This window comes from Haliotis rufescens, unplaced genomic scaffold (genome assembly GCF_023055435.1).
Source record: "Haliotis rufescens isolate VD_foot unplaced genomic scaffold, xgHalRufe1.0.p SCAF_10, whole genome shotgun sequence".
Lineage (NCBI taxonomy): Eukaryota > Metazoa > Mollusca > Gastropoda > Lepetellida > Haliotidae > Haliotis > Haliotis rufescens.
The window spans coordinates 30349997-30367886 of NW_025963780.1; the positions used below are offsets into that span (position 1 = coordinate 30349997).

Genomic DNA, 17890 nt, shown 5'->3' on the forward strand with positions numbered 1-17890 from the left:
GCATCCTACTAACATTCCCCTCACAACTACCAGTGTCAACTTAACATCAATATATGTCCCTGTAGCCTACAGCATTAACACAAGACCTCGATATAACACGTCTTTGACGCATATATTTGACTTTTAAGTCATGTATACGGTTTCAAATATTCCAGCGTGATTTTGAAACTGGTTTTCAGACATTAAGCAGGGAATACTTTGTCATTTTTATGAGTGCTGTCGAGTTGGATGTTTCGGAAATCAGCTGCCGGGCAGAGGAAAGTAATCACTTGTAATGAAACAAACAAGAAATGGTTATTCGATGGTGATGTATTTGATACGGATATCATAGTTGTCTTCTGGACCTTAGGCCCGTGAAGATCCGGGGTAGAATAGGTCTTCAGCAATCCACGCTTGCCGTAAAAGGCGACTATGCTTGTCGTAAGAGGCGACTAACGGGATCGGGTGGTCAGACTCGCTGAGTTGGTTGATGCAAGTCATCGTTTCCCAATTGCGTGGATCGATGCTCATGATGTCAATCACTGGGTTATGTGGTCTAGACTCGATTATTTACAGACCGCCGTCATACAACTGGAATATTACTGAGTGCGGCGTTAAACCACTAACAAACAAACAAAACAAAACAAATCTGGACCTTAAGTTTGCAATGTTTCAGTGACTGTTTTCAGCTTGTAACATTCTGATAACGTTTGTATTTTTTAGTCAAATCCAAATTCAGGGGTATACTTTCTTTTCCCCGACAGTGTAGTATTTGACCCAAACGGTTTTCACGGGTAACTAAACGCCCTGATTGTCGTACTTGCCAACCTGTAACATCTTTCCTTGTGAGTGGGTTGGGTTTAAAGTCATATCACGGCGTGTCAGCTCAATGTGGGAGAAAAGCCCGAAGTGAAGCAGGCCTCAGACGTATACCACTTCGGTGAAACCCACGAGCACGGGTATGGTGCTGACAAACCTAGAAACATAATCGGGGCGAATCGGGATTTGAACCCACAACCATAGGTTTCTGGCGTGCCCAAGGAACGCAACTCTGCACTGCGAATCGCGGCGCCTTAGACAGCTGGGCCACCAGTGTCCCACGTCTCCTCGTGTAGCATTTGGTATAGAGCGGCGATTTAAGCGTCACTTTAGTAGTTCCACGGCTTAACGTAGGGTTATTCCATATGTCGTAGACGTCCTTTAACTCCTTCCGTACGGTACTAACAGACTAAGGATTATAACCAGGAAGAATCATGATTCGAACCCATGTTCAGCGGAGCCTTGTACAGCTAAGGGACGCAACTCTGCAAAGCGCATTGTGGAGCTATATAACACAGGCGCACTCGCCGAAAATAACAAAAATATCAGCGACAATGTTGGTGTGACAATTAAACGTTTTTCTCGCGAAATATTCACATGTTGTGTCCTTTCCAGCATAACGCAAAGTACAATGTGTGAAGCCCATTTCTGGTGTCCCCCGCCGTGATATTGCTGGAATATTGCTAAAAGCGGCGTAAAACCTCACTCACTCACTCACTCATAACGCAAAGGCGCGTAGCACGCATAACACGTGTACGCTATTGTCGAGAGAAGGGACTAAGAAACAATTTATTTTATACATGACACAGCGATAAAATCCCTTATTCTAATATTATTTCGCCCGTCCATAAAAATAGATTGAAATCGACATGATTGCGTAACTGTTTTGTTCCGTTTTCTGATTTATTTAAAAGAGATTCTATTGAATAAATACAAAAACAGTCCCCGAATAATAGCATCTCTCTTGCAAAAAACTACAAATATGTATCGGGAGAAAGGTAGGGTCAGGTGGGATGGGGAATAACGTCGCGTTATATATTATTGCACTTATATATAGCGACGTTCGTAAGAAAGAATGAAAGGATGTCGTATTTCTTGATAAAACAAATATGGGTAACTTCTTAAATGGTATCAGTCGACACAGATATGCGAGGAAGGAAAAAGAAAACAAACATTCAGTTGTCAGTTTTTGTCGGTACTTTGATCCATCTAAATCAGATCTACACGAACGATAATAATTCCCCATACAATTTAATCACCTCGGCGAACGTTTAAAAAAGGGAATTTGATACAATGGCCTTTCAGCTTTCATTCATACTTTAAAGGCCTGTCATTATCATAAACAGGTATGCATTTTGAAAAGAAAAAAATAAGTGATAACTTTACAATTTAAATATCATGACTAGTGCGGGCTCGTTAGCAATGGAGCCACGAGAACTATGCATATATATACAGTGCATTAATATCTAATCGTTTAGATTGTATGTCTCTAAAACATATTTATTTCGAATAATGTATATATAATTAAATCCAGACAGTGACAGTTACTATATAGCCGAGATAGTCTTGACGGTGTTAGTTGTGTTGTTAAACAGACCGCATGCTAAAGGTATTGTAATGCCTCAGCCTTGTACAGGGAGAGCTGTTCCCTTTCAGCTGTGAGGGACAGGCTACGCTGGTTGCCGAGGAAACAATAAAACACTTACCTGTGTAAAATCCCAAAGAACTAAAATTTGAAGAAAATAACTGAGTCTTGTCGCCATAATTCCATTTTGCGGTTTTCCATGAGCTTAAACACCCAGGGCTCTGATAGACGCCATTTACAACACTACATCGTGCCAGCACTGCACAGCCTACCGAAAAGGCTTAAATCACTCGCGTTATTGCAAACTACAATAACGTAAAGTCAAGGGGACATAACTGCTGTAGGTCATGTAACGTGTTCAATATTCCATGTCTAGGTAATATCGATATAAACTATTGATAAAGGAAATGTGCCAAGGGGGGTAACTGGTGTTTGGTATTGGCGTCAACTCCTCGGGGATTACAAGACGTGACAAAGGCCCCATTGCGAGGGACTTCGTGTCGTGGCACGATTGTAACGGCATCCATAACACGGGAAAATAATAGCGGCCATGGGCTGAACCCGTTTAATTTGTATAGAATCATTCTAAATGTCATGATGATTGGGGGAACAAACATACGACTCATTTGGCAGTCGGACAATGGACGAGGTAACCGGAAAGTATTAGATAACTGTTGATAAGGCGGCTTGTCCTGGGATACAGGGGGCAGGGTGGAAGGAGTTGGGAGAGGGGGGCGGGGGCAAGTGTACTTTTGGTATTCTATGAGCACACAGTATCCAGATTAACCTGGTTTCTATGTATTATCAGAGAGACAAACTTGGATATTATCTCGCGCCGTTGGCACTTCAATTATATGGACTATATTTCTCTATCTGAAATATGTAATAAGAACAGATTTCTACCCACTTTGCAAGGATTGTATGCGACTTCTGTTGACGCGGTGTTGTGAGAGGCTAAAGTTGTATATAGTGGCGAATGGGTGGTATATAATAGTGATATGGTGGAACATACTGGTAATATGTTGGTATATACTGGTGATATGGTGGCATATAGTGGTGATATGGTGGTATATAGCGGTGATATGGTGGTATATACTGGTGATATGGTGGAATATACGGGTGATATGGTGGCATATAGTGGCGATATGGTGGAACATACTGGTGATATGGTGGAACATACTGGTAATATGTTGGTATATACTGGTGATATGGTGGCATATAGTGGTGATATGGTGGTATATAGCGGTGATATGGTGGTATATACTGGTGATATGGTGGTATATACTGGTGATATGGTGGCATATAGTGGCGATATGGTGGCATATACTGGTGATATGGTGGTATATACTGGTGATATGGTGGCAAATAGTGGTAATATGGTGGTATATAGCGGTGATATGGTGGTATATACTGTCGATATGGTGGAACATACTGGCGATATGGTGGTATATAGCGGTGATATGGTGGTATATACTGGCGATATGGTGGAACATACTGGTAATATGTTGGTATATACTGGTGATATGGTGGCAAATAGTGGTAATATGGTGGTATATAGCGGTGATATGGTGGTATATACTGTCGATATGGTGGAACATACTGGCGATATGGTGGTATATAGCGGTGATATGGTGGTATATACTGGCGATATGGTGGAACATACTGGTGATTCGGTGGTATGTACTGGTGATATGGTGGTATATAGTGGTGATATGGTGGAACAAACTGGTGATATGGTGGTATATAGTGGTGATATTGTGGTACATACTGGTGATATGGTGGTATATAGTGGTGATATGGTAGAACATACTGATGATATGGTGGTATATAGTGGTGATATGGTGGAACATATTAGTGATATGGTGGTATATAGTGGTGATATGGTAGAACATATTAGTGATAGGGTGGTATATAGTGGTTATATGGTGGTACATACTGGTGATAAGGTGGAACATACTGGTGATATGGTGGTATATACTTACGATATGGTGGAACATACTGGTGATATGGTGGAACATACTGGTGATATGATGGAACATACTGGTGATATGGTGGAACATACTGGTAATATGGTGGTATATACTAATGATATGGTGGTATATACTGGTGATATGGTGGTATAAAGTGGTGATATGGTGGTATCTAGCGGTGATATGGTGGTATATAGCGGTGATATCGTGGAAGTTACTGGCGATATGGTGGTATATAGTGGTGATATGGTGGTATATACTGGTGATATGGTGGTATAAAGTGGTGATATGGTGGTATATAGCGGTGATATGGTGGTATATACTGGTGATATGGTGGAACATACTGGCGATATGGTGGTATATACTGATGATATGGTGGTATATAGTGGTGATATGGTGGTATGTAGTGGTGATATGGTGGAACATACTTATGATATGGTGGTATATACTGGTGATATGGTGGGATATAGTGGTGATATGGTGGTATATAGCGGTGATATGGTGGTATATACTGGTGATATGGTGGAAGATACTGGTGATATGGTTGAACATACTGGTGATATGGTGGAACACACTGGCGATATGGTGGTATATACTGATGATATGGTGGTATATAGTGGTGATATGGTGGAACATACTGATGATATGGTGGTATATACTGGTGATATGGTGGCAAATAGTGGTGATATGGTGGTATATAGCGGTGATATGGTGGTATATACTGTCGATATGGTGGAACATACTGGCGATATGGTGGTATATAGCGGTGATATGGTGGTATATACTGGCGATATAGTGGAACATACTGGTGATTCGGTGGTATGTACTGGTGATATGGTGGTATATAGTGGTGATATGGTGGTACATACTGGTGATATGGTGGAACATACTGGTGATATGGTGGTATATAGTGGTGATATTGTGGTACATACTGGTGATATGGTGGTATATAGTGGTGATATGGTAGAACATACTGATGATATGGTGGTATATAGTGGTGATATGGTGGAACATATTAGTGATATGGTGGTATATAGTGGTGATATGGTAGAACATATTAGTGATAGGGTGGTATATAGTGGTGATATGGTGGTACATACTGGTGATAAGGTGGAACATACTGGTGATATGGTGGTATATACTTACGATATGGTGGAACATACTGGTGATATGGTGGAACATACTGGTGATAAGGTGGTATATAGTAGTGATATGGTGGAACATACTGGTGATATTGTGGTACATACTGGTGATATGGTGGTATATAGTGGTGATATGGTGGAACATATTGGTGATGTTGTGGAACATACTGGTGATATGGTGGAAGTTACTGGCGATATGGTGGTATATAGTGGTGATATGGTGGTATATAGTGGTGATATGGTGGAACATACTTATGATATGGTGGTATATAGTGGTGATATGGTGGAACATACTGATGATATGGTGGTATATACTGGTGATATGGTGGGATATAGTGGTGATATGGTGGTATATAGCGGTGATATGGTGGAAGTTACTGGCGATGTGGTGGAACATACTGGCGATATGGTGGTATATAGCGGTGATATGGAGGTATATACTGGCGATATGGTGGATCATACTGGCGATATGGTGGTATACAGCGGTGATATGGTTGTATATACTGGCGATATGGTGGTATATATAGCGGTGATATGGTAGTATATACTGGCGATATGGTGGAACATACTGGCGATATGGTGGTATATAGCGGTGATATGGTGGTATATACTGGCGATATGGTGGAACATACTGGTGATATGGTGGTACATACTGGTGATATGGTGGAACATACTGGTGATATGGTGGTATATAGTGGTGATATTGTGGTACATACTGGTGATATGGTGTCATATAGTGGTGATATTGTGGTACATACTGGTGATATGGTGTCATATAGTGGCGATATGGTGGTATATAGTGGCGATATGGTGAAACATACTGGTGATATGGTGGTATATACTGGTGATATGGTGGCATATAGTGGTGATATGGTGGAACATACTGGCGATATGGTGGTATATACTGGTGATATGGTGGTATATAGCAGTGATATGATGGTATATACTGGTGATATGGTGGAACATACTGGCGATATGGTGGTATATACTGATGATATGGTGGTATATAGTGGTGATATGGTGGTATATAGTGGTGATATTGTGGAACATACTTATGATATGGTGGTATATACTGGTGATATGGTGGAACATACTGATGATATGGTGGTATATACTGGTGATATGGTGGGATATAGTGGTGATGTGGTATATAGCGGTGATATGGTGGTATATACTGGTGATATGGTGGAAGATACTGGTGATATGGTTGAACATACTGGTGATATGGTGGAACACACTGGCGATATGGTGGTATATACTGATGATATGGTGGTATATAGTGGTGATATGGTGGTATATAGTGGTGATATGGTGGAACATACTGATGATATGGTGGTATATACTGGTGATATGGTGGCAAATAGTGGTGATATGGTGGTATATAGCGGTGATATGGTGGTATATACTGGCGATATGGTGGAACATACTGGTGATTCGGTGGTATGTACTGGTGATATGGTGGTATATAGTGGTGATATGGTGGTACATACTGGTGATATGGTGGAACATACTGGTGATATGGTGGTATATAGTGGTGATATTGTGGTACATACTGGTGATATGGTGGTATATAGTGGTGATATGGTAGAACATACTGATGATATGGTGGTATATAGTGGTGATATGGTGGAACATATTAGTGATATGGTGGTATATAGTGGTGATATGGTAGAACATATTAGTGATAGGGTGGTATATAGTGGTTATATGGTGGTACATACTGGTGATAAGGTGGAACATACTGGTGATATGGTGGTATATACTTACGATATGGTGGAACATACTGGTGATATGGTGGAACATACTGGTGATATGGTGGTATATAGTAGTGATATGGTGGAACATACTGGTGATATTGTGGTACATAGCGGTGATATGGTGGTATATAGTGGTGATATGGTGGAACATACTGGTGATATGGTGGTACATACTGGTGATATGGTGGTATATACTGGCGATATGGTGGAACATACTGGTTATATGGTGGTATATAGTGGTGATATGGTGGAACATACTGGTGATATGGTGAAACATACTGGTGATATGGTGGAACATACTGGTAATATGGTGGAACATACTGGTGATATGGTGGAACATACTGGCGATATGGTGGAACATACTGGTGATATGGTGGTATATAGTGGCGATATGGTGGAACATACTGGTGATATGGTGGAACATACTGTTAATATGGTGGAACATACTGGTGATATGGTGGAACATACTGGTGATATGGTGGAACATACTGGTGATATGGTGGAACATACTGGTGATATGGTGGTATATACTAATGATATGGTGGTATATACTGGTGATATGGTGGTATAAAGTGGTGATATGGTGGTATATAGGGGTGATATGGTAGTATATAGCGGTGATATGGTGGAAGTTATTGGCGATATGGTGGTATATAGTGGTGATATTGTGGTACATACTGGTGATATGGTGGTATATAGTGGTGGTATGGTGGAACATACTGATGATATGGTGGTATATAGTGGTGATATGGTGGTATATAGTGGTGATATGGTGGTATATAGTGGTGATATGGTGGTATATAGTAGTGATATGGTGGTATAAAGTGGTGATATGGTGGTATATATTGGTGATATGGTGGTATATAGTGGTGATATGGTGGAACATACTGGTGATATGGTGGTATATACTGGCGATATGGTGGTATATAGTGGCGATATGGTGGAACATACTGGTGATATGGTGGAACATACTGGTAATATGGTGGAACATACTGGTGATATGGTGAAACATACTGGTGATATGGTGGAACATACTGGTGATATGGTGGAACATACTGGTGATATGGTTGAACATACTGGTGATATGGTGGTATATAGTGGCGATATGGTGGAACATACTGGTGATATGGTGGTATATAGTGGCGATATGGTGGAACATACTGGTGATATGGTGGAACATACTGGTAATATGGTGGAACATACTGGTGATATGGTGGTATATACTGGCGATATGGTGGTATATAGTGGCGATATGGTGGAACATACTGGTGATATGGTGGAACATACTGGTAATATGGTGGAACATTCTGGTGATATGGTGAAACATACTGGTGATATGGTGGAACATACTGGTGATATGGTGGAACATACTGGTGATATGGTGGAACATACTGGTGATATGGTGGTATATAGTGGCGATATGGTGGAACATACTGGTGATATGGTGGTATATAGTGGCGATATGGTGAAACATACTGGTGATATGGTGGAACATACTGGTAATATGGTGGAACATACTGGTGATATGGTGGAACATACTGGTGATATGGTGGTATATAGTGGCGATATGGTGGAACATACTGGTGATATGGTGGAACATACTGGTAATATGGTGGAACATACTGGTGATATGGTGGTATATAGTGGCGATATGGTGGGACATACTGGTGATATGGTGGAACATACTGGTAATATGGTGGAACATACTGGTGATATGGTGGAACATACTGGTTATATGGTGGAACATACTGGTTATATGGTGGAACATACTGGTGATATGGTGGTATATACTGGCGATATTGTGGAACATACTGGTGATATGGTGGTATATAGTGGCGATATGGTGGTATATACTGGCGATATGGTGGTATATAGTGGCGATATGGTAGAACATACTGTTGATATGGTGGAACATACTAGTAATATGGTGGAACATACTGGTGATATGGTGGAACATACTTGTGATATGGTGGAACATACTTGTGATATGGTGGAACATACTTGTGATATGGGGGAACATACTGGTGATATGGTTGTATATACTGATGTTAAAGTGTTACACTACTTTTCGAACTAGTTTATTAATGTATTTGCGCCTTTCACAGTACATGACACTGTAGGATATTATCCGCAAAATGTGTTAATATTGTCTAGTCTCTGGATGCACCAAGAAATATCGACACAATTCTCCTGTATCTGCACTATAACCCATCAATGGAGACGCACAACAAAATAAAATAGGACGTAGAAACATCCTTGGCGTACACCAATTACACAGGCAAACATGCTTTCGACCGTATGATTAAATACTGTAATGTATGTGACGAAGCATTTTCCTTCTTTATACCCTTTGATTTAAATGAGGCAAAGGTCTTAGCAAAGTTGAAAATTAATGCTTATAATTTACCACCTTTGACAATAGTAAGAACGTGTTATTCATTGTGGAATGGCCAAGTCTAAATCTTGCATCTAAGACCGTATAACTTCGCTAGTTTTAAATGGATTATTTGCTAAAGATCTATCAAGGGAAATAAATGAGAATTCAGTATCTGGTATCCAGTAACCCAGGTTGTCGTACATCATGTTTATTGTTGTTTGCAAGCAACGTAATACTTACTGTTATGGTGTTTGGTCTGCAGAAAAGAATACACATTTTAGACTGCTTTGATTATCAATTATCACGAAACCGAGGTAAGACGAAAATTGCTCTGGAATTAGTACCAGATACCAAACATGAAAGTGAGTGATTGAGTACGGTTTCACGCCGCTTTCAGCAATTTTCCAGCAATATCACGGCGGTGGACACCAGAAATGGGCTTCACACATTGTGCCCATGCGGGGAATCGAACCCGGGTCTTCAGCATGACGAACGAACGCTTTAACCACTAGGCTACCCCCCAACCCCCAACATGGAAGTATTGGCTTACTCTAATTGAATGCGTGTCATCATATAAATATTTAAGCGAATGTTTCACAAGGAATCTATCTTGGTTAAAACCCTTTAATAAAGGACTCTAGGCTAAAGGAATACTGTTTTCTGTCTTGAATATGTAATAATTGTGAAATATAAACGTATTCTTTGTACACCATTTTTTCCGATTTTGCTGGTACTGAAACCTGTGGTACAAATATAAACAAAAGTTGTACTCACACTTACCTGTAAAAGAATCTTTCCCATCAAATCCACCACGCCGAATCATGTCGCACGAGGTGAATGTGGTAGGTATCCACTTTATATATTGGCGTTTAAACGCTGCATCAAATATTGGTGTAAACGGATAAAAATGTCAGATTCACTTTTACCCCCAATAGTTATTAAATGTTTTATCAGGCAGGTAATAATGGTAAAACCAAATGAGGCATAGATAAGGTCTCTTCTTCATAAATGTGGTTTTGAATTTATTTGGGAAACCAGAGAGTTGACAGTCAAGAATACGTTTCTTTTACGTCAGCATTTTTCTGTAGTTTAAATGTTAATGTTAAGATGTTTCATTATTCATTGTTCTAGCATGGGTCGATGCTCATGATGTCAATCATTGGATTTTCTGGTCCAGACTCGATTTTTTTCCGGACCGCCGTCATATAGCTGGAATATTGCTGAGTGCGGCGTTAAACAACAACGAAACTAGCAAACGTTGTTCAAGAATAAATTTTCTGTTGAGCTTTATATAATGTAGTAAAAGAAAGTAAATTCAGGTTTTCTATTGCACAGTTCCGCTATAGCTCACATGAGTTATGTATTGAGACATGTAGATATGTACACGTACCTAGAGAACAAAGACATGTCAAGTTTGTAATCTGGGTTTGGTGGAGACGGAATACCACTTGTTGCTGATCAATAATGTGAATAAAGACCTCCGCCAAATGTACCAAATCACTGGTAAATATAACATAATCATACCTACATCAAATAAAAAAGTTTTAAGAAATTAAGCTACCTCTTTTTACCATGCAATGAATGTCAGAAAACTTATGATCTCGAAGCACAAGGTAACGCATAACCGATTTGAGCTGCATACTGTACAAGTACAGTAAACTACGGTTATAACGAACTCAAAGGGACCACTAATTTTAGTTCGTTATAACCGTAGTTCGTTATAAGCAGATATACAGCATATATGCAACAAATGGTCGGGACTATAAAATAAGTTCGTTATATCGGTCAGTTCGTTATAAGCGTGTTCGGTATAACCGTAGTTTACTGTACCATGGGCCTATGGCATTCATCTGCTCTAAAAAGAATCAAGAATAACGAAATCAAACTGCGCCAATTTGAGGGCACGAGATTCATCTGGATAGCGATCTATGAATGATAGCTCCGCGTTGGTATCTCAGAGTACACCTGTACTTAGTGTTTTGGCATTGCGTGGCGCGGTGACATTCAATAGCAGCGACATATATCAGTTTTCTGTTAATGGCATCTCCTCGGTTTGCGGGCACTTAATGACTACACGTGACATTTAACATGCGTCTTTGAGGTAAGGTGTTTGTGCACTGGAGTGAACCTGTCACACTTATAATATATAAAGCCAGGAAGGGTTTGGATAGTGATCACTCGCCCCACGTTGAGGTGCGTGGTTTAAATCCCAGCAATCTCTGCATGTCGTAAGAGTCGTCATGGATCGGTCGGTCAGTCTCGGTGACTTGCGTGTCATTGCATTCGTCAGCAATCGCCCCTTACCGTAATCAGAGACCATATACCGATATCGGTACATGGTCTCTGCCGTAATCTGCAAGAAGACTCGTCCCCCTATCGATGAATGCTATGTGCGAAAAAACGACAAACCAATCAGAATGCGCGTATGATTTCAAGTTCTTCGTCAAATAATCCCTCAGAAATAATTTTTGATTTTACATGTCTTGCATCTAAAAATATACCCAAGACACAGTTAAATGTGTTCAATCATACTGTATAATTCCGCATGTCCAGCTGTGCTTTAAATTGCATCTGAAATATATATAATATATGGGTAAAGATGTGCGAACCATTACGCAACGAGTTGACAATTGGTTTAGGTATGCCCGTTTGCGCTAAGACGGAGCCCGGTTGCAAAAATGGCCATGAAAGGGACACGAGTCGCTGTTCGGCTAATAACACGAGTTGGTCACGAATGGTGTCATTGTACACCAACGACGTGGGGCGATGTTAAAAAAACAGGGTGTTTTGACTCTAGGACTTCATGCTCCGTCATATTGGTGTACGAGACTGATACGATCTAATCCTCACTGAGGAATTGCGAAATAGCGACATCTTTGTTGTGGCCATTACAAGATGCCATGGAGGTATATCCACACACGAATTAGTAAAATAAGCAGCGCCGTTGACCATTGGGGAATGAACATAAGTAATACGGTCCCTTCCCTTGCAACCGTAAAGAGGTAAAGACCGTAAAGAGCTTCAGCGTGGCAGGGAGAACCGCGAAACGGACCACAGCCCTGGAAGCCCTGTCACGTCAGTAACACCAGAAATAATCCAGAAAATCCATGATATGGTGATGGCCGACCGGCGAATGACCAAGCGTCATATTGCTAGTTCAGTAGGCAGGTCCCGGGAGAGAGTACTTTCCACTGTCATAGTAACAATGAAGAAAGTCGTCGGGTTTCAAAGCTTTACGTCTGATCAAAACCGCACCAAGGCACAACAAATCTAGCTTTGTTTGAAGCTGATCCTTCGATTTGTGGGGGCACGAGTGGCCCAGTCGTCTATGGCGACGCGTTTCGCTGTGCAGAGTTGCGTCCCTTGGACACGCCAGAAACCTATGATTGTGGGTTCGAATACCGGTTCGCCCCGATTATGTTCCTGGGTTTGTCAGCACCATACCCATGCTCGTGGGTTTCACCGAAGTGGTAAACATCTGAGACCTGCATCACTTGGGGCTTTTCTCCCAAAATAAGCTGACACGCCGCGATATGACTGTAATATATTGTTAAAAACGGCGTTAAACACAACTCACTCACTCACTCCAACGATTTGTAACAAAGGATGTAACCTAGATTTACCACTTCCAAACAACAATCAAAGCAGAGAAGCATTTGCCATCACCATCACCAAAGAAGACAAAGACTGTACCGTTAGCTGGAAAGGTTATGGCATCCTTGTTTTGGTAGTGATAAAATCGCACCACCACAACATGTCAGGTGGTAATCTAGCTCTGTTTGATTCTGATCCAGAAAGGTTGTTGCAACGACTTGTAACAATGGAAGATACCTGGGTTATAACTCCAGCATCACCATCAGAGTCGAAACAACAATTTGCAAGTACTTGATCACTGCACGTCTTTCAAGTTTGTCTATTTTCCAAAGGTCACACCCCCGTACTAATTTCCCTGACTTGTCACAGCGAAACAATTTTCTCAAGTGACTGAGGTTTTGCGTGGATATACTTCTATCACATTACGTAATGTCCACACCAAAGATTTTACCATTCCTTGCTCTGTGAGGTTTAGAACTCAATCAACCCTCTCAGCTGGAATTGTGCTGAATGAGGCGTTAAAAAAACCAAATCATAGATCATCGTAGCTCAAGACGTCTCCCGAAGACTTACTGACACTCGGAAGCGTTGAAACCGAGCCTAGCACACAGTCAGACACTGGGCTGGCTAGCCATGGCTCTATTAGTCGGAACGCGGAGAGACTCACTTACAAGGCGAAAGTTCCAATTTCGCTAACTCACTCACCTTCCTTCCATTTCTGACGCCGTCTCTGTACCCACACGGGCCTGGCATCGTGTCGGACATCCGGTACTGTAACTGCCATTCATAACACACACATTATGATGGGGCCAGTACAGTCATAGCTGCCATTTTGCATATACATGCACATATTGTTTTCATGGGTGCACAGTGATCATTTGTTTCTTGTAGAAGTGATCTCTTATCAAGATCGTCGGCGTTAGAAGTAAACACACATACCAAGACTGGCGGGCCGAGTCATGCCAGTCAGTGGGGCGTTCAGGCCTCCCGGTGACATAAAAACCCAGATAGCAGGTACATAGTCAATAGTCCACCAGTACATAGTGTCGTTACCGTGAAGATCCTGGGTAGAATAGGTCTTCAGCAACCCATGCTTGCCGATAAAAGCGATAATGCTTGTCGTAAGAGGCGACTAACATGATTGGGTGGTCGGGCTCGCTGACTTGGTTGATGCATGTCATCGTATCCCAATTGCGTGGACCTATGCTCATGATGTCAATCACTGGATTGTCTGGTCCAGACTCGATTATTTACAGACCGCCGTCATTTAGGTGGAATATTGCCAATGCGGCGTTACACAACAAACAAACAAATCCTAGTGGCGTTCAGTTTAACAAAGGTATGATATCCCATGCTGCCAAGTAATCTATATTTATTTAGAGCAAGCCCACAGCTCAAGCCGAGACATGAACAAGCCCACTACTCAACTCCCTCCTCCACTGCCTACGTGGTTGGAGTCTAAAAACTCCAATAAATAGACCCAGGTATGTATAAGTATCAACTACTTCTAGTTGGGTGTACTTTTTGTGTTGGTAGACTGACTCTGATTTATTCGATTCAGTGTCATCTTATTACACATGCCCCAACTGTTGTGACAATCCAGCAGTACATTGAGGTCATTCTCATCAATATCGTCTCCGTCGGCTAGAATGCCGATCGTACCTACGATCGCAAAGGTGACAATAGCAACCCTTGTCTAACTCCATAGTTAACGTCAGTCCACTGATATTTGACACCGTTCATATCACACAGCACGAAGACCGCCTTTTATAATGAGACAATGGGATTGTGAAGTGTAATACCAAGACCATCGAATTTTTCAAACAGAAGAAATACATTATATTGTAACACAGGGTGTTGTTACAGTCTGTGTAATATCGTTATTTCATTACTTGGGGTACCCCTCATGACATGTATAAAGACTGGTATGTTAATAAGGAAATAGTGTCTGGTTGAAGATTGCCACAGAAGACGAGTACAACAAGAGTGAGTGAGTTGTGTTTAACGCCGCTTTTAACAGTATTCCGGTTATATAAGGGCGTGTCAGCTTGATGTGAGAGGAAAATCCAAAGTGCTGCAGAGAGAGAGAGAGATAGAGAGAGAGAGAGAGAGAGAGAGAGAGAGAGAGAGAGAGAGAGAGAGAGAGAGAGAGAGAGAGAGAGAGAGCGGTGACATCAAAAGTTACATTTGTGTAAAAATAATAAGGTACATAATCACGTCTCAAACTGTCATAATATGGACAGTGTAAACAAAAATGATATTCAGATTCCACTTCAGGTCTTACACAAAATGGACATAGTCTCTTAGCTCTAGGTATATTGTACTTCCTTCCATTATCAATTAGCAAAGTATGACCAGAACATGGTTTTGCTGCTGTTGCTGCTATTTCTTCCATGGCAGTGAGAGGTCACATGACAAGCAGGTGAAGTATTCTTGAGAGAAAAGTAAAAGTCCACTGGAATGGACACATTCCGTTTATGGAATATAACTCCATGAAAAGCAAATTTGCCTCAAAATATTTTAATTCTGACCTAATGACATCAAATATCATTTCTGATTAAACGCAATTCACTCGCCGTGTTATTACTGAAATACTGTTCAAAGCGGCGTTATGCCTACAAACTTAATTCAGCATTAGTGTGAAGCTCACTACTGCTGTCTCCAGCTTGATATTACTGGAATAGTGCTAAAAGCGGCGTTAAGGAAAACTCACTCACTGTCCCGCTCACTCAAATCAGCATTACGATCTGTTCACACACACACACACACGCACCCACACGAATGGCATGTAACGAATACGAATGTGTGTCTTAATGTCACTGTATTCAAATGGTGGCAGAAACACAGCGATCGACTTGTTTCACCATCTGTTCAGTTTCCATCTTATCGGTTGACCCCTCGGGCAGGTTCTAGTAGTATTTATTGACATCAGAGCATCGTTCTCACTGTTGTCAAATAGGACGGAAAAAATAAAAGGCCTTATTACTGTCTACCATATCACGATTTCCTGTATTTGACTGCATTTTCCTCTGACATTCCCGACCCTTTCCGACCCGTGAAGATTCGGGATAGAATAGGTCTTCAGCAACCCATGCTTGCCGTAAAAGGCGACTATGCTTGTCGTAAAAGGCGACTAACGGGATTGGGTGGCAGGCTCGCTGACTTGGTTGATGCATGGACATCGATCCCAATTGCGTGGATCGACGCTCTTGATATCAATCACTGGACTGTCTGGTTCAGACTCGATTATTTACAGACCGCTGTCATATAGCTGGAATAGTGCTGAGAGCGGCGTTAAACAACAAACCAACCAACCAACCAACCCGACCCTTTCCTCGTTGTACCCTGTTTTACACTAATTGTAAATATCTCGTACGACAACAATCTCGGATTCCCCGGTTTCGACATTGCTCAGAAAATCAGCTCTCAACATGTCGCCTCCTCTCCGTGGAAATTAGAACTACGTTTATATATGTTTGAAAGTACATTTTGCGGTTGGTAATATGATTTGCAATAACCAGCACGTCACAAGTAGCCTTTAAACATGCAGAGTTGGTGCATATAAGAGTGCATTGCGATACCACGAACTAAATGGTAGTGAGTGAGTATGGTTGTAAAGGGGGCAGGCTAAAACGGGCACCTCAGCAAAACGTCACCGATTTCTCTGGCGAAAACGGCAACGCATTTGGCGAAAACGGCTACTATGTCTCGGGCGAAAACGGCACCTCTATTTTTAATAATGATAAGAACGATTTTTGTAGTAATATATATGGTTTGTTTACATGGTATTTGATGTATTTACATGTTATTGGATGTATATGATATGTGATGTCTTTACACGGACATGTAAGAAGTCTGAAGGTAAGAAGGTATGAATAAAAGTTAAAATACAATATTCGTTATGTTACAACAATGCGGTTATTCTGAGAATTTATACAATAGCATTATGTAGTTTATTTTATTATTATTTGTACCTCCAAGTCCAATGTCCTCGGCTCTTTGGGGCGCAACAGTTCCCGGGTTCAGTTCGCCATGCGAATGAGGGTTGAATGGTTTTGGCGTCCACCAGCCTGGTCGGGGTCGACGAGTCTCTGTTGAGCATCTTCAACGATACTGGCGCCCGATTTGTAGATGTTTTCAACAGCTTGTTCCTTTACCTAAAACATAATAGTTCAATTACTCTACTGTAACAATAAGCTATTCAACATGTAATTGACAGCTTATTGTAAATTACCGAGAACAATTACACCAATCAGTTATAACAGCAATATTAATACCTCAACTCGGACTTGAATTGCTGTCAACACTGTCCTGGTCCTGGTTTTTACGGGCCACAGAAAGTCCGGTTCCACATACACGATGGGTCCACTGGTTACAGTTGTCACAGGATACAGCATGTTGATTTTTTCTGACATTCTTCTCGCATGCAACACATCGAAAGGCCATTGTGAATAATTGTGATCTGACAGCACCATGTTTGGCCTGTTAAATACAGTTTCAGCTTAAATTGAGTAAAAGTACTTAAAACTTCAACGCATATAGTGTTTTAACAATAAGTTAACTGCGCCTACCAATCAGAGTCGGCGGGTAAATTGGAGAAGGGGGCTAATTTCTTACTTGTTTTATGTAAGTTTATTATCATTTATTTGACCAAGGTGTAAAAAAAT

General features: G+C 41.1%; 1 protein-coding gene across 2 annotated transcripts in view; it reads right to left on the reverse strand.

Moving 5' to 3' along the window:
* The window catches only part of LOC124135066, a 77016-nt gene extending 62822 nt beyond the window's left edge, over positions 1 to 14194 (reverse strand). The window contains exon 1 of one of the 2 annotated variants that reach the window (XM_046500245.2): positions 13929 to 14194. In XM_046500245.2, coding sequence (XP_046356201.1) covers positions 13929 to 13988 — 60 coding nt within the window. In that variant the 5' untranslated portion in view covers positions 13989 to 14194. Of the gene's footprint in view, positions 1 to 2504; positions 2670 to 13928 lie in introns of those variants that run through there. The other variant, XM_046500246.2, reaches the window with a different exon arrangement.
* Positions 14195 to 17890: the final 3696 nt, after the last annotated feature.